The sequence below is a fragment of the Sesamum indicum genome, linkage group LG9 (genome assembly GCF_026168435.1).
Source record: "Sesamum indicum cultivar Baizhima isolate 11 linkage group LG9, ASM2616843v1, whole genome shotgun sequence".
NCBI classification, from domain to species: Eukaryota; Viridiplantae; Streptophyta; class Magnoliopsida; order Lamiales; family Pedaliaceae; genus Sesamum; species Sesamum indicum.
In genome coordinates this window covers 4,702,599-4,726,702 of record NC_142665.1, presented here as the reverse complement: position 1 = coordinate 4,726,702, position 24,104 = coordinate 4,702,599, and the positions used below count along the sequence as shown (strand labels likewise).

The 24,104-nt window shown below is 34.9% G+C and overlaps 3 protein-coding genes across 11 annotated transcripts; 1 reads left to right on the top strand and 2 right to left on the bottom strand.

Moving 5' to 3' along the window:
- Nucleotides 1-1,811: 1,811 nt before the first annotated feature.
- On the top strand, nucleotides 1,812-7,243 carry LOC105170632 (pentatricopeptide repeat-containing protein At4g13650). 7 transcript variants are annotated; one of them, XM_020696726.2, is made up of 6 exons: nucleotides 1,812-1,964; nucleotides 2,086-2,599; nucleotides 2,727-5,801; nucleotides 6,044-6,377; nucleotides 6,612-6,791; nucleotides 6,893-7,243. In XM_020696726.2, exons 2-3 carry the CDS (start codon nucleotides 2,390-2,392, stop codon nucleotides 5,679-5,681), a joined length of 3,165 nt encoding a protein of 1,054 aa, XP_020552385.1. In that variant the 5' UTR covers nucleotides 1,812-1,964; nucleotides 2,086-2,389; the 3' UTR covers nucleotides 5,682-5,801; nucleotides 6,044-6,377; nucleotides 6,612-6,791; nucleotides 6,893-7,243. The 7 variants fall into 7 exon arrangements, with proteins under 7 accessions (XP_020552385.1, XP_088741370.1, XP_088741369.1 ...); XM_088885244.1 differs by having other exon boundaries at nucleotides 1,813-2,599; nucleotides 6,044-6,099; nucleotides 6,194-6,377; XM_088885243.1 differs by having other exon boundaries at nucleotides 1,813-2,599; nucleotides 6,044-6,099; nucleotides 6,181-6,377.
- A 727-nt stretch (nucleotides 7,244-7,970) lies between these two features.
- Nucleotides 7,971-11,208, bottom strand: ING2 (PHD finger protein-like protein). 3 transcript variants are annotated; one of them, XM_088884347.1, is made up of 7 exons: nucleotides 10,974-11,208; nucleotides 10,801-10,872; nucleotides 10,507-10,640; nucleotides 9,778-9,841; nucleotides 8,872-9,128; nucleotides 8,730-8,768; nucleotides 7,971-8,322 (listed from the first exon to the last, which is right to left on the bottom strand). In XM_088884347.1, exons 1-7 carry the CDS (start codon nucleotides 11,017-11,019, stop codon nucleotides 8,218-8,220), a joined length of 717 nt encoding a protein of 238 aa, XP_088740473.1. In that variant the 5' UTR covers nucleotides 11,020-11,208; the 3' UTR covers nucleotides 7,971-8,217. The 3 variants fall into 3 exon arrangements, with proteins under 3 accessions (XP_088740473.1, XP_011089776.1, XP_011089774.1); XM_011091474.3 differs by having other exon boundaries at nucleotides 10,776-10,872; nucleotides 10,974-11,207; XM_011091472.3 differs by having other exon boundaries at nucleotides 10,507-10,697; nucleotides 10,974-11,206.
- A 2,793-nt stretch (nucleotides 11,209-14,001) lies between these two features.
- Nucleotides 14,002-21,830, bottom strand: LOC105170629 (apyrase 2). Its single transcript, XM_011091471.3, has 9 exons — nucleotides 21,326-21,830; nucleotides 20,732-20,860; nucleotides 20,573-20,629; nucleotides 20,380-20,472; nucleotides 16,851-17,056; nucleotides 16,544-16,635; nucleotides 14,987-15,204; nucleotides 14,682-14,871; nucleotides 14,002-14,580 (listed from the first exon to the last, which is right to left on the bottom strand). The coding sequence occupies exons 1-9, from the start codon at nucleotides 21,623-21,625 to the stop codon at nucleotides 14,465-14,467; spliced, it is 1,401 nt and encodes a 466-aa protein (XP_011089773.1). The 5' UTR covers nucleotides 21,626-21,830; the 3' UTR covers nucleotides 14,002-14,464.
- Nucleotides 21,831-24,104: the final 2,274 nt, after the last annotated feature.

The window sequence follows — 24,104 nt, the reverse complement described above, 5'->3', positions numbered from 1 at the left end:
ACTTTTTATTGTATGAAATCAAGTACAGTAAGGTCATAAATGATGATAAGAGTACATCACTGATCAACCTCAGTCGTACCGATAAAAAATGTAGTTTTGGCAAAGGCTAAAGCCCAGAGTTATTTAATTATTTATTATTAAAAAAAAATAAAATTATATTATTATAATTTTTTTTAATTATATAATAAAAATATGACGAGTCGCGATTTCAAATCGCGACTCGTCAATAAAATATTGGAAAAATTGCAAAAGCTTCAAGTTGGGATATAAAATCCCGACTTGAAGTCGGATTCTGAATCCCGACACCAGAATTTGTTTTTAAAGAAAAGCCCAAGTAACGACTTGGGCTTGTTTTTCTTTTTCTTTTTTTATTTTATTTAATTAAATTTTAAATAATTAATTATATAATTTCGTTTAGTTATATACATAACATATTAAAATTACAGTTGTATTAATTAACATATTAAAATTATAATTTTATTTAATTATATATAATTAATTAAAATTATATTAATTTAAAAAATTATAATTAAGTGTATAAATGTAATAATGTATATTTTTTTGTACTGTTGTAAAAAATACAATGAAGTATACAATTATTCTTGATAACCCGATACCGGCACATCTAATTGCGTAAAAAGATATACATATTATATTTATATATTTAATTATAATTTTTTAAATTAATATAATTTTAATATTATATTTTTTTAAAGTTTAATATATTAATTATATATAATTAAATAAAATTATATAATTAATTATATAATATTTTATTAAAAAAAATGCAACCCAAATCGCAAGATGAAATTGCGACATGGGTTGCAATTTTTTTTATTTATTTAATAAATAAATGTAATAATATATAATTTTTTGTACAATTGTAAAAAATACAATGAAGTATACAATTATTCTTGACAATTTGATACAGGCACATCTTATTGTGTAGAAGAATTTCTTTATCGGAATTGTTGCCTTGCACGCGTTTGCGTCCAATCCATCTCGTTGTGAATAATTTATAAAATTATATTATTTAATTAGTCATTTTATTAAATATAGTTTATATTGAGCGATGTATTATTTATCGAAATATTTTATGATTTTGGCTATTTATATTAATTTTCAATTAAACATCACATTTGATATAAAAAAGATATAGTTGGTTAATTAAATTATTAAATTTGTTATATTTAACCAAATACATAATTTTATGTATTGTTGTTTAATTAAATTATATAGTAACGACAAATTGATAAAAAATTCATAGAAATATTTCGGAAATTCTTCTACACAATCAGATGTGCCGGTATCGGGTTGTAAAAAAAATTGTATACTTCATTGTATTTTTTACAACAGTACAAAAAAATATACATTATTACATTTATACACTTAATTATAATATTTTAAATTAATATAATTTTAATTAATTATATATAATTAAATAAAATTATAATTTTAATATGTTAATTAATACAACTGTAATTTTAATATGTTATGTATATAATTAAATGAAATAATATAATTAATTCAAAATTTAATTAAATGAAATAAAAAAAAAAAAAGAAAAACAAGCCCAAGTCGTGATTAACGACTTGGGCTTTTCTTTAAAAAAAAAATCTGGAGTCGGGATATTAAATCCCGACTTGATGTCGGGATTCGATATCCCGACTTCCAGTCGGCAATTTTTTCAGCATATTTTATTGACGAGTCGCGATTTGAAATCGCGACTCGTCATATTTTTATTATATAATTAAAAAAAATTATAATAATATAATTTTATTTTTTTTAATAATAAAAAATTAAATAACTCGCCCAGCCCTAAAAGTGTGGGCTGGGGCCTCCAGCAAACCGAAGAAAAACCAGAATTGGAGAAAACCTGAATCTGCGCCGGACCATCACCGTCCTCTCGTCTTTCTTCCGCTGCTACTGCCTTCTCTTTCTTTATTCTCTTCCCTTTATCTTCTGTTCGTCCCACCTACTATTCATCTTAATTTCTGGGTTTTTTCCCCTGATTTGTTTTGTAAAAAATGTTGATTATGGTGTAGTTTTTTCTAATTGTTTAATGTCATGACTCATTCTTGCTAGAATATACAAACAATTTGATGATATTTTCTGCAAGGCGGTGCTGTCCTTTGAAAAGGAGGCGCGTCTCCCACCTTGCGCCCTGCGCCGAAGCTCCGGAGGACATTTACACATTTTGAAGTCTATGCTGGAGAGTAGCAGAGGACTGTGCTGTACTCATTCATGGGATAGAGAGTAGTGTTAAGTGCATAAAGGATAGTCATCAAGGCTGCTGTATATGATTTTCTTATGACAGATTGTGTATGATTCACTCTAGGCGACTCCATGACACCAAATTTCGGAATAATCAGAATGGCCTTTGTGCTTAATGAGCAAGACTCTTTTCCTAGTTCTTCCTCCCAAGTCCCAATCAGCAGAAACTAGCGACTGTTTGGACCCGCTCCCGAGCCACGGAGCGGGTGATGGTGCTAAAATGCACGTTGTTTGCTTGATGGTTCCCGTAAGGATTCGTAAGTCGTTGGTTCACTTCTCCTTACACCGATTATGGCTCAATGTTTCATCAAAGTTCTTTCACAAGGTTGTCTTCATTTATTCCTTTAATATTTTTTCAGCTGTCCTTGAAACTGTATAGACTATGCAGTCGTTTTACAGTACATTAAGATTCAAAATCCTTTCTAAGTGTAATTTTGCGGATATTATTACAGTGGCATCAATCTTGTCGGGTCCCAACATCCACTTTTGCTGCTTTTAGCAGCAGTGCAGCGTCTTGTGTCCTTGATGAAGCTCCAACTGAAGAAAATGTCCACAGCTTTGCTGGAATCCACTCTGAGTTAAAGAAGGGTAATGTTTTGTGTTTTGACTGGCAACAAGAAATTCACAGAACTCCTCCAACTTACCGTGAAAGTCTTCGAGACAAATGCCTGGAAATCAGATGCTCACCAGATGCCAAGAACTTTCAAGGAGAAGATTTGAGAACTTTGTTGCATGAATCTGGTGGAATTTCTGGTCAGCTTGCTGATATTTGTGCTGTGTCTAATATTCTGCGGGCTTGCAGTGGTGCTAATGTTGCTTTTCACTTTGTTCAACAGATCCATGCTAAAAGCATCCGTCTTGGTTTCAGTAAAAGCCCACTCGTTTGTAATCCTTTGATCGATATGTACCTTAAGAATGAATTTCTGGATTCTGCTATCCAAATTTTCAAAAATATGTGTACAAGGGACAGTGTTACTTGGGTTGCCATGATATCAGGCTTGTCCCAAAGCTGTCATGAAGTAGAGGCTATCCATCTTTACAGTGAGATGCGAAAGTTAGGAGTATTCCCCACTCCATATGTCTTTTCAAGTGTTATAAGTGCCTGTACCAAGATAAACTTGTATGAACTTGGGGAGCAACTTCACGCTCTGATCTTCAAGTGGGGTTTTTCATCAGAACTTTTTGTGTGCAACTCTCTCATTGCACTATATTCTAGATGTGGGAATTTAACATTTGCTGAACTGATTTTCAGTGAAATGCTGTGTAAGGATAAAGTTTCATACAACACTCTGATTTCGGGCTTTGCTATGCAAGGATCAAACGAGAAAGCTCTCCAGTTATTTGAGAAAATGCACAGTGAGTCCTTGAAACCTGATAGTGTTACAGTTGCTTGTCTCTTGGGCACATGTTCATCAATTGGGGTTCTTCATAAGGGAATGCAACTGCATTCATATGCAATCAAGGCAGGCATGTGCTCAGATATCATCATAGAGGGTTCTCTGCTAGACCTCTATGTAAAATGCTCTGATATTAAAACAGCCCATAAATTCTTCGTCGCAACTCAAACAGATAACGTGGTGCTATGGAATGTGATGCTAGTAGCATATGGGCAGATAGGCAATCTCCAAGAGTCATTCAATATTTACTCACAGATGCAGATTTTGGGTCTGCAGCCTAATCAATACACATACCCTAGTATTCTTAGAACATGTACTTCTGTTGGAGCACTTGATCTAGGTGAGCAAGTTCATACTCAAGTGATAAAAACTGGGTTCCATCCAAATGTGTATGTCTGCAGCGTGCTTATAGACATGTATGCCAAACATGGAGAATTGGAGACAGCCCTGAAAATATTCAGACGTCTTAATGAAGACGATATTGTTTCCTGGACAGCTATGATTGCTGGATATGCTCAACATGACATGTTTGACGAAGCTCTTAAACTTTTTGAAGAAATGCAAGAACGAGGAATTCTATCAGATAACATAGGGCTGGCAAGTGCTATAAGTGCATGCGCTGGAATTCAAGCTCTCAAACAGGGACGTCAAATTCATAGTCAGTCGATTGTCTCTGGTTATTCTTCAGATATTTCAATTGGAAATGCACTTGTATGTTTATATGCTAGATGTGGTTGTACTCTGGAGGCACACTTAGCATTTGACAAAATGTATGCTAGAGATAATGTTTCATGGAATGCATTGATATCAGGATTTGCACAAAGTGGAAAGAGCGAGGAAGCACTAAAGGTCTTTTCTCAAATGATTCAAGCTGGAGAGGAGGTTAATATGTTCACATATGGCTCTGCTGTTAGTGCAGCGGCAAATTTAACGAATGTAAATCTAGGAAAGCAAATTCATGCCAGAACAATTAAAACAGGTTATGATTGTGAGATAGAAGTATGTAATGTATTGATCACATTGTATGCAAAATGTGGACGGCTTAATGGTGCCAGGAGGGTGTTCACGGAGATGCCTGAGAAAAATGAAGTTTCATGGAATGCTATGATTACAGGATATTCTCAACATGGATATGGCAGGCAAGCTATAGAACTGTTCGAGGATATGACACTGTTGCAAATGAAGCCAAATCATATAACATATGTAGGGGTCTTGGCAGCATGTAGCCATGTAGGATTGGTGGAGGAGGGGCTGAATTACTTCAGATCCATGCGTGAACAACATTCCTTAGTACCGAGACAAGAACATTATGCCTGTGTGGTTGATGTTCTTGGGAGGGCCGGTCAAGTTTCCCGTGCAAGAGCATTTGTGGAGTCTATGCCAATTGTACCAGATGCAATGGTCTGGAGGACCCTCTTAAGTTCCTGCACAGTTCACAGGAATACAGAAATTGGTGAATTTGCAGCAAGGCATCTTTTAGAACTAGAACCTACAGATTCCGCTACTTATGTTCTCATGTCAAACATGTATGCTGTTACTGGTAAATGGGACAATCGGGATCAAGCAAGAAGACTCATGAGAGACAGAGGTGTGAAGAAAGAGCCTGGTCGGAGTTGGATTGAAGTAAAGAATTCAATCCATGAATTTTATGCTGGTGATAGACTCCATCCTCTTGCAGATGACATTCACAAGTACTTGGAGGTTCTAAACAACAGGTTAGCTGCACTTGGTTATGTTCAAGACCGAAGTAGCTTATGGAATGATCTAGAGCTGGGGCAGAAGGATCCAACTGCATATATTCACAGCGAAAAGTTGGCTGTTGTTTTTGGACTTCTAAGTTTGTCTAATATGATTCCCTTGCATGTTATGAAGAATCTGCGTGTTTGTAATGATTGCCATAATTGGATTAAGTTTGTCTCAAAGGTTGTTGATCGAACTATTATTGTCCGTGATGCATACCGCTTCCACCATTTTCAGAATGGATTGTGTTCATGTAAAGATTATTGGTAACTTGGAACAACCAATACAGAGGATAGTAACTATCTGCACTCACCTTGCTGGACTCCAATAGGATGCTTTTGCAGCTGCCATGAGATTGCCATTTTCTAACTGGAAATGGACCATGAAGTGGTATTTTTTTTCATTTTAATGCCTGCAATTTTACCTCAATATACTCCAAGAAAGAGGTCTTTGTTTATTAGTGTCGATTATTTAATTTGACCTGATTGTCTTATAATTCCTAGAATTTTACTTTCGGAGGAATCAAACAATGAATCATACATGTCCTTCTTACCAGATCTAAGTCTAGCTTTCATGTTTTCTTCCTCCTCATGACTGATTTTATGCAATAACCACTATCACTTTGCTTTCAGGGTTGCGAACTGCCGGGTACATTTTCGATGTTGGCTTGCTTTGGCCGCATTCAGAGGTTTCTAAAGTTGCAATTTTGCCATTTTTATCCTTGTGTCTTGAAAGGCATAGCTAAGTGATTATGTAATTATACCCCCAGTCTGTCCTTCCAGCATGCGCAGTTGTGAACACTTCTGTATCAGCTTTGGTAGCAAGAACTAGTAGTGATATGGCAGTCAACTGAAACCTGTTTCATGGAATATCATCTCCATTGTCAACTTGATGGAATGTGAAATCTAAAGCAATCACGGTCTGTGGAACCCTAGACAAAATCCAGCCAATTGAGCAACCAAAAAGGTGGCAAAATATTGTTTTCCTGTTAAAGTTTTCTCCATCTAAAAAGTTTGGTAGTGTGCAATCAAGACTTCAAGCGAAGCAGGAAATTGGTGGAAATTTGGCGTTAAGATATTCAGATTAGTAAAGTATTTGTTGATAACATATATCATTCTTGGTATTACCATATTTGTTTAAAAAATGTTGAGTATCTCCTCTCTGTGTTGAAATTGTTGATTAGAATTCGTTATAACGCAGGTATACTTGATGCAATCATTAAAATGATCCGTACAGAGTGTTTTTGCTGCATCCGTACTTTACGGGGTGAAGGAGGAGCTTGTTAAGGCCTAATTCTCAGAAAAAGGTCTTCTGAAGAGTGTTAGATGATATTATTACCACCTGGAAGTTATATATGCTGCTTAAATTTACAAAAGCAAGGTGAGGATCAGTGATCTTATGTTTCTTTCTATATTGATGATTGTGAAACAAATTATTTGGAGTTGTTGAGAATGTTTTCATTCTTGTTGTTGGATGTCAAGTTAAGAGAGTGGGATGGCACGGAAAAGAAGCATTGTGGAGGTCATCTCATCGGTCAGCTCAGTCTCTTAAGACATCACATCACACAAAATGGAGCGCGCTTGTAGTGTGGATATCTCTCATCTGTGGAGGCTATTCACCATAACCTATCCTGTGTCGTCTGTGTTGCAGAATTCAATCTAAATTGTAATGAGTATCATACATATAGCTCTCTCTCTCTCTCTCTCTCTCTCTCTCTCTGCCTTTGCAATGTCCAGTTACCAAACCCACCCAAAGTTTAGTAAGTAAAGATTAAGCCGTGTTCTGTAAATTGGATACTCATAATTTATATTTACAAAATTGATTCTTATAAATTTAGTAATCTTTCTGCTATAAAATATATACACCCAAGTTGATTACTTTTCACAAATTTTATACCAAAAAAGTAAATTATGTAATGAATTTCCATCAGAAAATAATCATTACAGAAATAACTTTTACTAGTTTTTAAAGAAAGGAGTGAAATTTTAATGTTGCAAAGCTGAAGGGTACATCTACAATATATCCATCATTAAATTTTATTACCTCAATCATCCAAAATTCCTCAAACGCAAAAAGTCATTCTTGGCCAATTATATATATTAAAAAGAAGAAGAAGAAGAAGAAGAAAAAAGAGAATTTTTTAATTTTGGTGTTATCATTGTAACTTAGGTTGAGTCGGTCCATCATACAATATTGTAACTTGTAAATCAACTTCTTCCTTCCCATAACTAGTTATGGTCTCATCTCCCTCCAACTATTAAAGGATTCAATAATAGTGGGAGTGGGAGGTACGACCGACCAGTTTATAGATGGTGTAGATCGAGTGAGTCAACTCAAAAGTCTCTCAACTCTTGCGATGAATCATGAAAAGAAGGCATGGAAATAAAAACATTAAGATCATGTATAATATTGTTAACTGTTAATTTAAATTAACCATCGTACATCCAGAATATGTAATTCTCCAGACTACAATTTGAAGGGCTCCACTGATGCAAAACTTCAAAAAGTCAAGCTTACTAAAGTTAATGAACCGAGAATCAGTGTCTCAATGAATACTACTGGTCATAATAAGCCATTCATCATTTCTATTAAATAAAAAAGTAAACAAATGTCCTCCATTCTTACAGAAGTGAAAACCCTACTAAATTCGTGCGATCTTCATCCACTAGAGCAATTTCACATGCGTGTCACGCATTACGTTGGCATGCAGAATACAAATTCTTTTGAACACATTATATTCCTGTCTTGCCTCCATAGCATCAGCCAAAATATTCATAACACAACCATTTACTTACCCAGACAAGCATCAGTGTGGTAATTGTCTGCAGGTCGGGCAATACCACTTTCCTTTAAATCTCGTCTCAGGAGTCAGGCCAACGCAAGCATAATGAAACCATTCACCTCCTTGGCACTGTCAACAAAAAGCTTAACTTAGTAAAGTACAAATGTTGAGATTGAAGCTTCTCATAAGTATTGGGTTAACCCTATCAGTCAACACTTGACTAGACAAAACCATCAATATAGCTAATAGTGCATGACTAGCATGGCAATGCAAAGACAAAGTTCTATGAGCTACCTATATCCAGGAAGCTGTTTTCACCCTTCACACGATATGAATAACTTACCCCTTGCCATTGTTCCAATGGAAGAAGATGATTCAACTACTATTTGAAAGTTGCTGAGAAGTACCCCAGTCTTGCTCCAAGCATTCAAGAAATCTTTATTTCATTTTTTGAATGTAAATGGTGCATAAAGGGGAAATAATGAAAAAGAAGCTACAAGAAGTGGGGCAAAGAAGGAAGGGGAAATTGGATTTACGTTTTCATTGTCACAGGCAATCATATCACCAAAAGAAACCTGTAAGATGAGAATAGCTTTAGTATACAATGATTCAGTAGCTTCATACAAAATACTCGAGAGAATTGACAACCAGAAATTATGGAAAGAATTAACAAAGGACCTGATGACAAACGCAGTAAGTGGGTTCATTTGGATCAATGGGTTGATCAAGCTCAACGGGAGAAGCAAAGTCTTTCTTAATGCTGCCAGGAGGAGGCATGAGCTCAAAATCTCTATCACGCTCCCGATCCCAATCCCTGTCCTTGTAATCTATCCTCTTTGATTGAGGTGTTCCATAAAGTAATTTGCGTTTTTCACTTTTAGGAACTAGAGGTAATGGTGGAAGCACAGCTGGCTCATCTGGTGCTATCTTTCCCTCTGCAAGAACCAGAATAAGGAATTATACTATACAAAGAACATAAGACTCCATATTTTTGACAAAAATTCAGCATTGGGCATTTCCCTGTGCACACGATGGTGCCTTTGTTAGGCTACAAGCTATACACTCAGCAAACTATGCATCAAAGAGTTTGTGGATCATCAGTCGGTTGCCTTGCTGACCTTCATGGTGGATAAAAGGAAAGGATACATTGAAATAAGGATGCCATTAAATTGTTCACATACTTTTTGTTGCATATTTAGCTACTCTTGGTGTCCCAAGTCTATTGTCCTGTTTCTGCTCATTAATTCATTTATAATATTGCATCTGAAACAGAAAAAAGTACTCAACTTAAGTGGCAACAATTGGAATGGAGCAGTTAACTTGAGACAGAGATAGTATTATGTAAGATGAGTGCTCATATATCTTACAAAATTAAGAAAAAAGAAGAACACCAAAGGTTACAACCAATCTAACATTGTCCATAGAAATAAGAATCAAGACCTTGAAATTCAAGAAGAGTACACAACTTGTCACATAAATCTGGCAATTATATCTGCTTGGTGAATTTGAATACCATTATAACCCTCTTGCTGGTTATCATAAGCAACAATATAATCTAAATGTAAAGCCAAGGAGTTAGTGCACCTTGTTTGAGATCTTCGACAAAGTTGTTAAGATCCTCATCAAGGCGTTTTATGTGACTGTCGATCTGAAGGAAAGTTACAGACAAGCAAACAATCAGCTGGTGGAATAGAAGGATAACTAAAATAATGGGCATACCATGTTGTCATGTCTAAGAAGATACAAGAGACTGAGGAGCTATTCTCCCCCTCCCATCTCACAGACCCCTAAGAAAAGCAAACAATTAGCAAATGAAAGCATATATGTATTAATATTTCAAGCTCTGGCATCAGACCAATATTAGCAAGAAACAAACACCATAAATTGAAGACAGGGGAGAGACATTCTGAGCTAACACTAGTAAACATGATTGTTAAGCAGTTTCACATGATGGCAGCCGGGTTTACCAGATATCTCCAGCTAAAACTTACATCAAGCTATATCAGGTAGCAGAAATACAATCAATTGTGTACTACTACTACATGATTCAGGTACCACAACATCATCAATTAGCTAATTGGCAACCTAGAAGTGCATCATGGTATTTACCTTCTCCAACCATGCTTACATTGCAAATAAATATCATTAAATAATACTTATGCACATGGATTAACAGAATCGCTCTTATGTCCAGTCAATTCAACAACAACAAAATTTCAACACAAGAAGAGGAACCAATACAAAATATAACCCCAAATGAACCCCATAAACAAGGATAAGTTTCTGGAGTAGTACTACTAACTAGGCACTTACAAGATCATAAGCTTGTCTGGCCAGTAGAACTTTCTCGGTGCAGAGACTGAGAGCGCTGTCCTGGTTTGCCTCAATATCCTTGCGAAGCTTATCAAAAACCTCTTCCTCCTCGTTTTTCCTAGAGAAGGCGCCCCCTTGAGATGCCAAACCCAGACAGTATTTAGTTTGCTGCCTTGTCTGGTTTATCATTGCTTTTTTCACATTTGTACACAGACAGAGGTAAAAGGTTCGTTATAATTTGCAGAAGATTTGACATAATATAGCAGCACCTGGAAAATAGGAAAAATGGGCAACCTTGAGACCGCTCATCCAGTTCTCTGATGGTATTGAGAAGCCTTTGAAGCTCCGCCGGCAGCGTGCTCGAATCTTTACATACACAAACAATATTCTAGTTCAGAATTCAATCAATTTTGCGTAATCCTTTTTCCTTAATTTATTATTGTAGACTACAGGATATGATAGCTCACACTCCAAATAGTCGTCTACAAAAACTCCCGTTCTCGCAATGGCCATCTTCAATTGGCGGTATTCTTCTAGGGTTTCAGCGATCACAGAGCGGAAATGCTATGCTGACGAAGATCCTGTTTTCACAGAATCGAGAAATTGGAGAAGAAAACAAGTTAGGGTTGAGGAATCAGAGATGGACGATAGTCGAGAGAACAATATGAAGCAACACAAAATTCCATTGATTTTAAATATTTAAATATGTCTTTTCAATTTATTTTCCGTTTCACATATATTAAAAATAGAATAGGCGCTCAAATATACTCCACGTTTCTATATATTTTAATTTTTTATATTAAATAAAATAAAATGAATAACTAATTGAATGTAATAAAATAGGTTAACTCTAAGTGTATATAAATAAATAATAGTTATTTATGATAGAAAGACAAATATAAATAAAATTATTTTAATTAAATTTATATTGAAAAAATTATATTTTTAATTTTATAGGACATGAGTGTAGTGTTTTTAGTTTCGCATTTTTAAAATGAACAATACTTTACGAGATTAATATTTTTTATTCTATAGAATTGAAAAAGGGGTGGATGTAGTTCTATGCATTAATTTCGTACAACCAAATACATTAGGTTTTGAAACTACTTTACAATATTTTTTAATTTTATGAGAAAAAATATTAATTTGCAAAATACGAAATTAAAAGTGGAAATTTTTTTACTATATGAGATAAAAAATACGATTTTTCTATTTACATTTTATGCTCATTTCTCCATAATCACAGCCTATGCATAGGGCTTCTAAGCACAACTTGCAAAGATGAAATCTTCTTCTTGTCCATAACACAAGCAAATGACCCCACGATGATCATGAAATAACTCTCTTCACCCTTCTCTTGGGCATCTAATATGGTAGGATATAAGTGGGATCAAATATAATATTATTTTTGGTAAGTTAAAAAAGTATGATATTAACTATGCAAATAATCCTATAGTTAGTACAAAAAATGCGATTCTTTCTCATTTTTTTACGGCCACATACTCCTTACATGGCCTTTAGTTAAAGAGTTAATCAAAGTATGTATTGTGCAACTGAATCCCTTTATATACTATCATATTTACAAGACTTATGTACTTTGATGCCAAAAATGTAATTCCCTCTCTTTTCTCTTTCAAACCTTCTTTCATATTTCATGACGTTGAATTGATTACTCAATCTTGCTTAAGGGTGGCAGCAGGGCTGGTATGAGGCGGGTTGGGGTGGATTCGAGACCCCGCCCCACTAAAAAACCCATCAGGGCGGATTCGTGAGAGAAGTTAGGGAAGTGGCAGCAACGAGAGATAGCAAGCGAGACGGCGAGACGTGAGACCAACAAATCGAGATGGCGAAGGCGAAGCAAGAGAAAGAAAACTAAACAAAGAAGAAAATCGGGAGAGCAAAGAGAGATGGCGAGAGAGAAAAGGAGAAAGATTGAGAGACAAAGGAGAAAAATGGGGGGAGAGAGAAAAGAAACGATTTGAGAGAGAGAATGAGAAGGTGAGAAAGAGGGATTGGGGGTGGCTGGGAATGCCAATGGGGAAGGATAAAGATTAGGGCAAGTTCTATTAAAATACATATTTATTTATAAAATTAAAAAAATAATAATAATTATATACCGAGGCGGATTCAGGAAGGGTCTTGGATCCGGGAGGGAATTAAGACCTGAGACCCACCTTGGATTTCATTTTTCAGACCCGAACTTGGTCCATTCAGCGTGGATTTGGGGCGGGTTTTCACCGGTTCGAATTAAATTGTCATTCCTACTCTTGCTCTACATTAAGTATAAACTCATCGTCCGTATCCTACTCCCACTAGTATTGAATCGTTTAATACATACATAATTACCCTCTATCACATCAGATCATGCACGAGGTGTAATAACTTAAATTTTCTAGCGTTACTAACAACAATAACTTATTTTCTGTAGAATCAGTGCAAAAATCATTCCAGTTACCCTTAAATTGAAAAATCTACTCACAAGCATATTTTATGATTATTATATACACACAATATGCCTATAATCTATTGATTTCATTTAAATTTAAGCAATATTAATTGTCAAAGAACGCATCTACATAAGTAGATGATGGGAGTCGGATTCTATTATTGCAGGACCCACGGTACATATTCACTTGGTATGCTCATTCATAGGCACCCAAGGGGTCCATTAGTAGTAGGATTACAGGAACGAGCTATGCTTCAATTGGTGATTCATGAAGAAGAATGGATATGGCCAGCATCTAGACGATTTGAGGTTAGGTAGATTATAGGCATGCTCCTGCCGTTACATCCACAACTTCATGCAGTGCGTCTGCGCTCCAACTCTTCACGCCGGAGTGTCATAGGCACCACATTGATGACTGGGTGTGTCAAGATACTAAGGACTTCTTTTATTTTATAGTTGGCCATTTAGGAGCGACTCTCCACGTTGGATAAATCTTGGGGGCCAGTGCACTCTTTCTAGAATGGATACGGAGGAAATGCACCGTTGTTTATTCTTTGATTGCGCTTATTCTATGCCTTGATTGAGGGTTAGCCAAGGCGAGTAAGACTTCAATGGCCTTACTCAAATTGGAAGCGGAGGGGGAGTCATTTACTTAACGCTTCATGTTGAGCTTTACTTATTTTACTTGTCTTATCATTTGTGGAAAGAAAGAAAATTGCGTGGATTCGAACAACCATATAGTACTCCTTTAATTCTTGTTCATATTGTAATGAACCAAGTCAGAAATAGACTATTAGGTTTAAATCTTATACCACCACTACAGATTGTAGCTAAATATTGATTATGAAAAATAGCATATAAACAGTGAGGAACACAGATTAGTATACAGCTGTGTGCTGAATTAAACGGACATAATTTTCATGTTTTTGTTCTGCTGTTTGGAGGCTTGCCTTCAATATTGTATTTGTACGACGTGTTTTACATTAATGAAATTTACTTTTAACCACAAAAGGAAAAGAAAAGAAAAAAAGAGTAAAGTACATAAACGGTCAATTAAATTTGGAACATTGGCATTACTCTAGCAAAAATATCTAATACGGAAACATTATTATTCTCCGTTGAAATGAAGACTACGACAGCAAGGATGTCCGCTTAACTGCGTACATCCATCCTTGTCCAGACATTCAAGCTACTTTAAACACTGCAAAATACTAAGCTCATATAGGAGTTTGGTGCCTTCAACATCATGGCAAAAAATGATAAACTTAAACTTACCAGGAGTACAATTTTTGTAACTGATGATATATCATCTTTGCTTAAACTATATCCTAAGTTAGCTTCAAATCTTTATTTGTAAACCAAACTCCATTTAAGATGAAGCAGGAGAAATCTGTGCTAGACCTTCATGGCCACGTTCACTTTCAAAGCTATACTCATGACCAATAGAAGAGTGTAGACAATGCACTGGTGGCTCAACAGCAGGTGCTGGGCGCACACCCTAAAATATTAGGGTTAGACCATAGATGACACAACCTCAATTGCACTGCCCAATGGCCATGCAGCTTCAACCAAAGAATTTTGATATTTGACCTTTTTCACCAAAGTAATCTCTTGCCACGGATCAAGACCTGTCGTACAAACACACAGAAATCAATGGTTTTGCTTGTAGCACAGATGGGTAAACAAGTCGTAAATATGGTTTGCCGAAATATGGATGCAATTTTCTCACCAAAGCCGTCAACAAGCAATGTAAATTGGTATACAAGGTCCATGCACAAGTATGGCAGGTTTTCTGGTTCCACATGAGGAAATGCAGAACTGCCATCCTCGAGACTAGTTTGACAAGCCCGTTTGGCTGCATCCTCAAAATCAGCTGGATGAACTTTTGCAACAGCCAAGTTTGGGTCAATAAATCCGGCCTATATATTTAAGAAATAAATGAATTTAGACAGTTTCATGCCAAGAAGGGTCACAAACTAGTAACCAGCGCTTCACAAACTGTTTCAAGCATCTAATTGCAAAACAAATATTTACCTCAGCAGCTCTATCAAAGAAAAATGAAGCAACAAACAAATTCTTCTGGCCATCCCCTCCCCCACCATTCCACACGTCCCCAAACGTACATTTCATGTGGGTGCATGATGATTCATTGATTTTCAGAGCCTTGATAGCTACTTCTCTACATTTGCTCAGGCTGGAACCAGATGGTAGAGCTGAAGCCCTATAAACTGCTTGGCCATACTTGTAAGAACCTAAAATAAACAAGATATATGTAAAATTTGCTCAACAAACAAAGACGACCAAATTGCCCCCTCTTCCATATGTTTTGCAAATATAGCAAAAGTTTATATTTCAACTAATGATATATGTTGCACTTACTTTTCTAGGGAAGAAATTAACACCATAACCTTCCAGACAACATCATTTGTTAGTTTAATATCATATGTCATACAACAAAAATCAATTATACGTATGCTAAGGCATTCAAGAAAAAAGTCACCCTGACTAGTAGATATGCATTGTCATATGTCTAGAGATGAGGGGGCTGAGATTATGAAAATGTCTTCAAAGCCCAATATCCCTAGAAACTTACAATAGCTATATTTTTGTTGTGTCCGATAAGAAACAGGCACATTTGGGGTTGTATATATATATATATATATATATATGTGTAACTTGAATAAATAGCAAAATGCAACAGAAAAGCCGATAAGAAAAGCACTTTTTTCCTGCAGAAAATCAGCGTTTCATGGACAGACCAGACACATGCATATGCAAAGTGTCATATATTTGGTCCACAGGCAATTGGCATGATGAGCACCTTCAACCATAACTAAAGATACTGAGAGTAAAAGAGAGGAGAACCACATAAAGTTAGCTAGTTTCAAGGTTTAAAGCACATATCTGGGGAGAAAACCAGCATGCGAAGGCAATGCATAGCTTCATTACCTAATCCTCCTCTTTTTTCATAGACAACCACATGACCGAGTTCTGAGACAGGGGTGAAAAAAGAATAGCAATATAAACATAAGAAAACCAAAAAGTGGCTTCAACCACCCCTACTGGATGTTTGTGACCACATTGGCCCGCCTCGTCTCATTATATTTCCCCTCTTTTGACACAGCAACCCGATTATACTGGTATCTTGATACAGTAGAGAATCCTAGCTTAGAGGACCCAAAATGTTTAGCAAGATATATTTTCATGAAATTTCTTATAATTAGGATTTTTTATTTGTTAAATGAACACCTCATTTAAAAGCTTAAATTATTAGAGAGATTTAACATTTAATATCTTAATGTGCCCCCTACAAATCCTACACGTGAAACCTTTTTTTTATAAATGGATGGCAATGAATTTCGAACTCAAAAGCTCTTGTTTGGCCTCACTCTGATACCATGTTAAACATTCACATCATCTAAAAATTTAAGTTGTTAAAGAGGTAATCATTTAATATCTCAACAATATTATTTTAGTGCCGCATCTTTCATCCATAACTTGTTAGAAGGTGGTATTTCATTGAACAGGAAAGTCAAAGGAAAAGCAAGAGAGCAAGAGAAAATAATGCAGCATCCAGAAACCTGGACAGACCATTATATCCCGCCAATATACATGGATTATCATCTTCTTGATCAACCTTCAAAATCTCAGCTCGAGCAGCCAGTAAACCATAGTGCAGGTAACTGCAAGTACAGAACAATCACCCCATCAGAAAGAGAATGGAATACAAATTATTCATTAATTTCGTATGATCAGAACTAAAGCAAAAGAAATCTGATATCAATAAATTATAGACCACCATCATTCCAAAAGATAGGGCAAAAAGGGCATATTGGAATAAAACTCTCTCACAAAAAGCACAAAAGGAAACGGAGATGCAACATCACCAAGGACAGACCTGTGAACGTAGAGATGATATTTTCTTCCCTTGAGATACATTTGCTGCACATAAGAGTCCTCTCCATCTGATAACATTGGAGCTTTTGCAGCATCTGACTCTGAGATGGCATATGCCATCTGCACAGAACCACCCCCAAGATCGACCACTCCAACAGTACTAGAGTATTTCTTCCCCAAATTTCCTAACAGATAGTTAATGGTAACCTGCAAAGATATAACAATTTCTGAACATGTTCCCAGCTGCAGTGACTAGATAGAAAACAAAATAAGGATAAAATCTGCTCTATTTCTATTTAAGTCCTTGTTTAGCAGGTTGTCATATCTGTCTAGACATTTTTTCTACGTTGTCTCAGGAAGTTTGCAATACCAGGAGTAAAAATATTTTGTCCTTAAGTGAGCATGTTGGAGGCTATATAATGGTTTAGGGGTTCCTCAGTCACTTTTAGGGGTGTGATAGTTTTATGTGCTCTCGTGTATTCGAAACAGCTTACCTCATTGCATCTAATCTAAACACATGCTACTTTGACTAATCATACACCACAAATTCCATTGCTTAGGCTCCAAACCCTGAGTATTCAACATATACTTTCTCCAATCTAACCAACTCCAGATAAGTAAACCACGGTGCATTTTTTAGTCAAATATAGACAACTAGATCTTTAGAGGTTTAGTTTATGAAATAAAGTGATAAAACCCATATTGAAGTACGGGAAGTTCCTATCTAGTACCAGACTTTATGAGAAATGCATCCAAGAATCTTACAAGACATAAAAAAGGAAAAATGAAAGTCCTACAATACTTCTCACTAATTTCTCCAATCTAGGATCTTGTACTTCTCCCCATCTCCAAATTACCCGTATCAAGTAGTATGGAGCCATCTAGATGCTCTAATTTTTTCACAAAACTCTCTTTCCCCTTCCACTAGTTCAACACTTGCTTAATATCATCCTGCAGAACATATTTTCGACAAACAGAAAAGGCTCCAGAAATCAGCAGCTTAATTTCTGTGCAAAGATTATCAAGAAACAGCCATGTTGTACACTCAAAAAGGCTATCTTTCTTAGATGGTTGTCCACCAGAATCTGCCTCAGCTAAAGCAACAGATAGTAATAATGATAGTGAAGCCATCCAATCCAGGTTTCTAACTGTTCTCATCCCTACCCCTTTTATCAGCAACCAGGCCATCACTTTTTCAGCATTCAAATCACTTTCTTTGAGTACTTCCATATGTTTCAACTGTACACAGAGGTCATAGGAAAGTGAAGACAACTGGAGCTAGATCCATCAAGCTCGTCTTTCATTAATTATATTGGTACTTCGAAGTAGTAGAGGAGCATAATATCCGACAACACCAATGAAATGGAAGGAAGAAAAAACTGACAAGCCACTAACTCAGAAGATTCTGAGGTTCTAGTACTTTGCAAAATCATTGTCCCAAACAAAGAAAACATAAAACCTGTAGGATTTGGTCCATTCACCATCCATCTGCGCAAATTACAACAATATTCCCCATTTTATCTTTTTTATTGCATGCTCGTGACGCATTTATTGAGTACATCCTCTTCTTCTCTAGTCTCTAGCGTATACGAACAGGTTGTTAGTATTGCTTTTCGTTAGAAGATAAAAGATTTGTTAGTATTATATATATATCACTATATCTTTCTTGTTATTGTGATAGCTATGTTGGTAGGTAGATCACTCAATTGTACTTATCCTTTGTTATCCATCTCTATATATTAGAGACTCGATATCTTTAATTATACACAATTTACTTTTCATTCTCCATTTCTGACACTTATCTTACAATTAGGGATTGAAAATTAGACTCAGTTAGTTAGTTACTCTATACACGTCTAATCTAATCCACAGAGCATGACCTGTTGCCTTATTCTCTGTGGTGGATAAAATCAGGACTTCGAAGATCAACCTCAACGATTCTTAAAGACCAGATCTTTTATCAAAAGCAATAGACTAAAATTATATAGAAAAAATTACTCTAAAATAGAACTCTTTATAAGAATCATGATCTTAGGTGGGATGGAGAAATTGTTTCTCCTAGGGAAGTCTGTCATAGTATTCTCTCCATTTCAAAACATAGCGGTCAGCTGAATTCTAAGATCGGTGAAATAATGTATCCAATCTTACCTACTTATATAAAATAGAAGTCTTTTTTGTCTATGTAATCACCCAATATTAGTGAAATCTACATTGGTGTTAAGTGCACAGCTTCGGGAATCGGTTACTAATTTCATTTATTTAGATAGTACTATATATGTCTGAGCTTTGCAAAGTTTCTTATGCTTCTTCAGCATTCTCTGGTAAACAGTTTAAGGCCTTGCATCATCTTTTTTGACTTCTTTCACCTGTTTCTACAGGGAAATGCTAAGCTTTAACTTTTCATTTTCCGACGTCCAACCATTAAGTCCACAAATTGTTTCTCATACAGATTATTATGCATAAATTAATAGTTATAGAACTTGCACCCATAAGCCAAAAGTTTACAAAAGAATAACTAATCTCAAGGAAATCTCTAAAGAACATGGGAATGGATGATGCATGCATGTATTTAATCCACACAGATAAACAAGAAAAATTGTAGACATCCTTTTAACTTCTGAAGTTATTCTGGAAAACAAAAGTCAAAGTGTGTAATGCTTTCATCTAACAGAGACTCTAGATTCACAGATAAAACCCTCAAAAGAAAGGCGACAATCTATTCAATGTTGACTACTAGTTGAACAAAAGACATCTAACACAAATACGGAAACTTCTGACAGTCCAAGTTCTACTTGTGAGAAGACTGAAAAGATATTCAACTTTATTTGCCAAAGAATTGAGAATGTAGTCATTGACCATATCCTCAGTATTACAATTTTATTCATGTGCCAAGTTTAGTAATGTCAATCATGATTTAAATCCTGAAGAAGGATTTGTAAGAAAAAAGGAACACGATTATATTTTTCCAAAGTTTGTTACCATCATTGTGCCATCTTATGGTTGGAATAGACTGTCGGTTCACTAGGTTCTCTGAGAGCTATGACATAACATTTCTATAGAATCTTGGCAAATGATCACATAGATTATGTTTTTCTATGAACTTGATTCTCCTTTCTACAAAGAAATGCCTTATTGAAGTCAGAAGCATAAACTTTCGTTCTCTCTTCTCTTCTATTTCCACTGCAAATGCTTCAAATAAGAGCACCTAACATGACAAGAGTACAGATCACTCACTGACTTCTAGATGCCATTATCAGTTGTCTAAAATCTACTCAAGGATCACAAGATTTTTATATACCGAATTGTTCTTTTAGATTATATCCTCTTTCCACTTTGTTTTCTTGAGAATCCTATAAAGGCAGAAGTATTAAACAACTAATTAGATGTACACTGAAACAATGATTTCACTGGACACACTTATGTTTATGCTTGTTGTCATTCGTAAATACTCCCAAACCCTTACTCAGTAATAACGGACATGTTACAAGTTAAGCTCAGAAGGCTCAGATGCATAGAGGAACATAACATACCCATTGATAAGCACCTTCCTGATTTCCATCCAGAACTGTGACCCAGTCAGCCTGGGACTTAAGGGAGCTTTTATTTTTCAAAAAGTCCCTCACCTGGCAGGAGTTTAGAAGTGTAACATCACTGCTGTACCAAAAAAAAAAAAAAAGAAGATAAAATTGTAATCTTATAAGAAATTCTAAGAGGATGTATTACTGCTTGTAATATTCTATCCGATGTATCGCCTTCCAATTGCCTTAGCCCAGCAGTAGCCTGCATGAACATCAGCATTGCAATTCAGTTTTCACAGATGCAAAAATAAACAAAATTTTTTACATTTATTTATTTGTGCCAATAATGCCCAAAATTCCCTACCCCAACTCTGACCGGCGTGTTGTACCGCAGCTCTTTGGGAACTGCTGCTTGTGCTTTTTCAAGGAGATCTGAGAGTGAATTTGCAGCAGCCTCAGGGTCCTTTGCATATCCACTCAGACCTGGTTTTCTCTACAAGACCAAAATCAATCTAGACATGTGAAGATCATACAGATAGAAAACATATATAGAGTGGAAATTGGCAACAAATACACATAGATAGCTGATGCATAAAAATATAGAGTACCTAAAGAATCATTTAAGTTAAGCCACCAGTATATATCAGGCTTTGGTTGATTAAAACTGAGGCCCAAGTTATCAGATCAAGAAAGAAGATATTCTAACTGAACGAAATTTGTTTCTCATTTAAATAGAAACTAGATAACCATGTGTTGCCAGTCGGGACTACAGCATTATTGTTAAATGAACTTACAATAAGTATGTAATCCCTGATTCCAAAATCACCCCAAACATGGACTGAACCCGATCACTTTAACATAGACTCAGGAGTAAATTCAAATCAAATGCATAAATTGATCGAGTAAAATGCAGATGGCACAACTGAGACAGGCAAAAGATAGAAAGCACCAAAATTACCTGCAGAAAAAGCTCAAGATCTTGGCCCATTGGAACCAGATCGAGCTGCTGATTGAAGCAGAACACGTGGACCCTACTGCCAGAGCTGCCGGCATCGAAGATGACCGCATATCGCTTAGACAGGAAGTCGGGTGAGAACTTGCGGGAGATGGAATCTGAAGGGGAACTGGCGGGCATGAGAAAGAGAACAAAGGAGATGAGCAGGAGAGGGACCGAAACCAATAGTATGGGGCCACGCCATTTCTGGATCTTGTCAGGCCAGGACTCCTGCTGCCTATTTCTCTTCAGAGCTTTCTCCATCTGAACTTGCTGCTGCGCATCTAAGAGTTCGGCAGCCGATGGAGATCGATATCGAATCTGGCCGTTTCCTCCTCCGGGCTTCAATGACTGTGTCTCCTGTACCGGCTCCAGCTCTTCTTCTTCGTTGCTTCTCCCTCCAAATCAGATTACGGATCGTGATCTGACTCAACGGGTGCAACCACGCAACCAGAAATTATATTATCGAGCCCAAATTCATTCTTCCTATATATATAATCAAAATAAAAATTAGGATTAATTATACTTAGACCCCATTAAAAATGAAAAATTATATTTTCTCCTATATAAATTTTAAAAATTATACTCACACCCACCTAAAATATTCTGCATTTGCACCTAACCCCTTCCGTGAGGATTTGGAAAGAAAATACTGCCGTCTGTAAAAAAATTTACCTGAATTTTCAATTTTGCTTCTCATTTAATATTTTCATATATATATTTTAGAATTATAAGTGAATAAATGAATATATATGTGGAGTGATATTATTATTATATTTTTATAAGTACAAAATTATACATAGAATATTACATGAGATGTAAAATTAAAAAATTAATGAAATTCTATTATAAAATCAATACTTTTTGTCAAAGCCATAATAAAAAAGAGTGAGGTGAAATTATAATTTTGTATTTTTAAAGAGGGTCTAAGTATATTTAATCCTGAAAAAAAAAATTACATTTAGTTGAGAATTACACTTGTGGTCCCTCTACTTTAATACTAAAATGATACTGGCCCCCTTCTAATTTGGACTACACATTCAGTCCCTTTATTTCTCATGCTAAATAACAATGGTCCCAATTGATGGTGGAAAATTAAATTTCCCATTAATTCCCCAACTTTCACAATTTCAATTAAGTCTAAATTATCAATTATAGTATTTGTGTGAACTAATAAAGTATTTTAAAATATTATAATGTATTTGCTAATATTTTTAGTAAATGAGTTAATAAAATAATTACTCGCATTTTTGTAACTCTAAGGATCTTACTTTAACAATATACTTTTGAAACATATTTTAAAAATAAATCTAGTATTTTATTTGATAAGGTGTAAGAAGGTATGAAATATTTTCAGTGAATTAAGCTAAATATCTTCTAAAACATCAACTTCTATTTGAAATTTTTTTACTCGAATCAAGTTTCATCAAACAAAATCAATCACAGAGCAAGTATATAAAACTTGCTATGTGATTAATTTAAGGTTGTTCTTCCGATGATTTTTGTTAATAAGAAATCATGTTATTTTTCTTGGTCACTTCATTTGTTGCATCGTTATGTTTAGTTTCATAGTTACGTTTGTTTTTGTTTTGAGTTTGGGAGGGCAACTTTTACTGTAAATGCTACATCATTATCTATAAAATAATTTATTTGTGTTGATAGGTCTATTAACTGTTTGATTAATGTATTTATATGTAACAAGTTAGCATTGGGGAAATTGTTACGCCACCTCAACTATTTTTAGAGTAAATTATAGCCACTTTTCTTGATATTTGGCCAATGTCTCATTTTTATTTAAAAAATTATAAAAAAACTCTAATTTTAACATATATATAATAACGAACTCATTTCGATAGCCTTCATTGAATTTCTATCCAATTTTTGAAATGAAGTTATCAAAATACAATTTTAAATTATAAATTTACAATTTTTATAAATTTCTTTTTGAAATAATTTTATGGACTAATATCAACCTATGAATTATTTTACTCACCCTCATTTAAAAAAAGAAAATTTCGTTTCTCGGTTAGTGAAATGTTTTGTTTGGTTTCATTTTTTAGACTATTCCAGATATGGGAAAAAACACATCCATTGTTTGCCTATATATGACACACGCATACACACACACACATATATATATATATATAATATAAAAGAGATATGATTCGACAATGACAGTGATTCTTTTTCTCAAAATATTACATCAAACATACAATACATATATATATACATATATATACATATATATATAAATATATATAAAATAGACATGATTTGACAATGAACAATAACTTTTGTTTCTCAAAAAACAACATCAAATATATAACACTTGTTTTAAATTTTATTTAAAAGCAAATCAAAATATATACAGTTATTTCCAATACATACTTATTTATCTCTATTTTTCTATCATTATCTCCAAAACACAAAAGGAAATGTAAAATAGTTTTCATGTCTTCCTCTCTTTCTCTTTCATTCAATCTTTTGTTCATCAATTTCAAAATGAAAGAGAGCTCTCATATCTTTGTTCAAGTGCATATTTATTTTCTATGTTTTATCTTAATGTTGAATTTTGTTATTTTCCTCAAGGTGTTATATATATCAATATTCGTCACAATGCATATTTTAATTTTTTAAAAAGATATATAAATAAAATTATATTATATGTAGTCGTGATAGTATCATATTATATTATGAGTTTTTGAAATTTTTTGTATAATTGTGTCTTATCGTATTATATTCA

Bases quoted from the DNA above. Each gene is read 5' to 3' on its own strand.
- LOC105170629 (XM_011091471.3), bottom strand. From the start codon at position 21,625: ATGGAGAAAGCTCTGAAGAGAAATAGGCAGCAGGAGTCCTGGCCTGAC. The intron at 20,861-21,325 runs GTAATTTTGGTG...TTGGTCTTGTAG, and splicing joins ATCTTGAGCTTTTTCTGCAG to AGAAAACCAGGTCTGAGTGG. The intron at 15,205-16,543 runs GTCTGTCCAGGT...TGTTTATTTTAG, and splicing joins TATATTGGCGGGATATAATG to GTTCTTACAAGTATGGCCAA.
- ING2 (XM_011091472.3), bottom strand. From the start codon at position 11,019: ATGGCCATTGCGAGAACGGGAGTTTTTGTAGACGACTATTTGGAGT. The intron at 10,873-10,973 runs GTGAGCTATCAT...GTGTATGTAAAG, and splicing joins TGTAGACGACTATTTGGAGT to ATTCGAGCACGCTGCCGGCG. The intron at 9,842-10,506 runs GTAAGTGCCTAG...ACTTTCCTTCAG, and splicing joins CCAGACAAGCTTATGATCTT to ATCGACAGTCACATAAAACG.
- LOC105170632 (XM_020696726.2), top strand. From the start codon at position 2,390: ATGAGCAAGACTCTTTTCCTAGTTCTTCCTCCCAAGTCCCAATCAGCA. The intron at 2,600-2,726 runs GTTGTCTTCATT...ATATTATTACAG, and splicing joins CATCAAAGTTCTTTCACAAG to TGGCATCAATCTTGTCGGGT.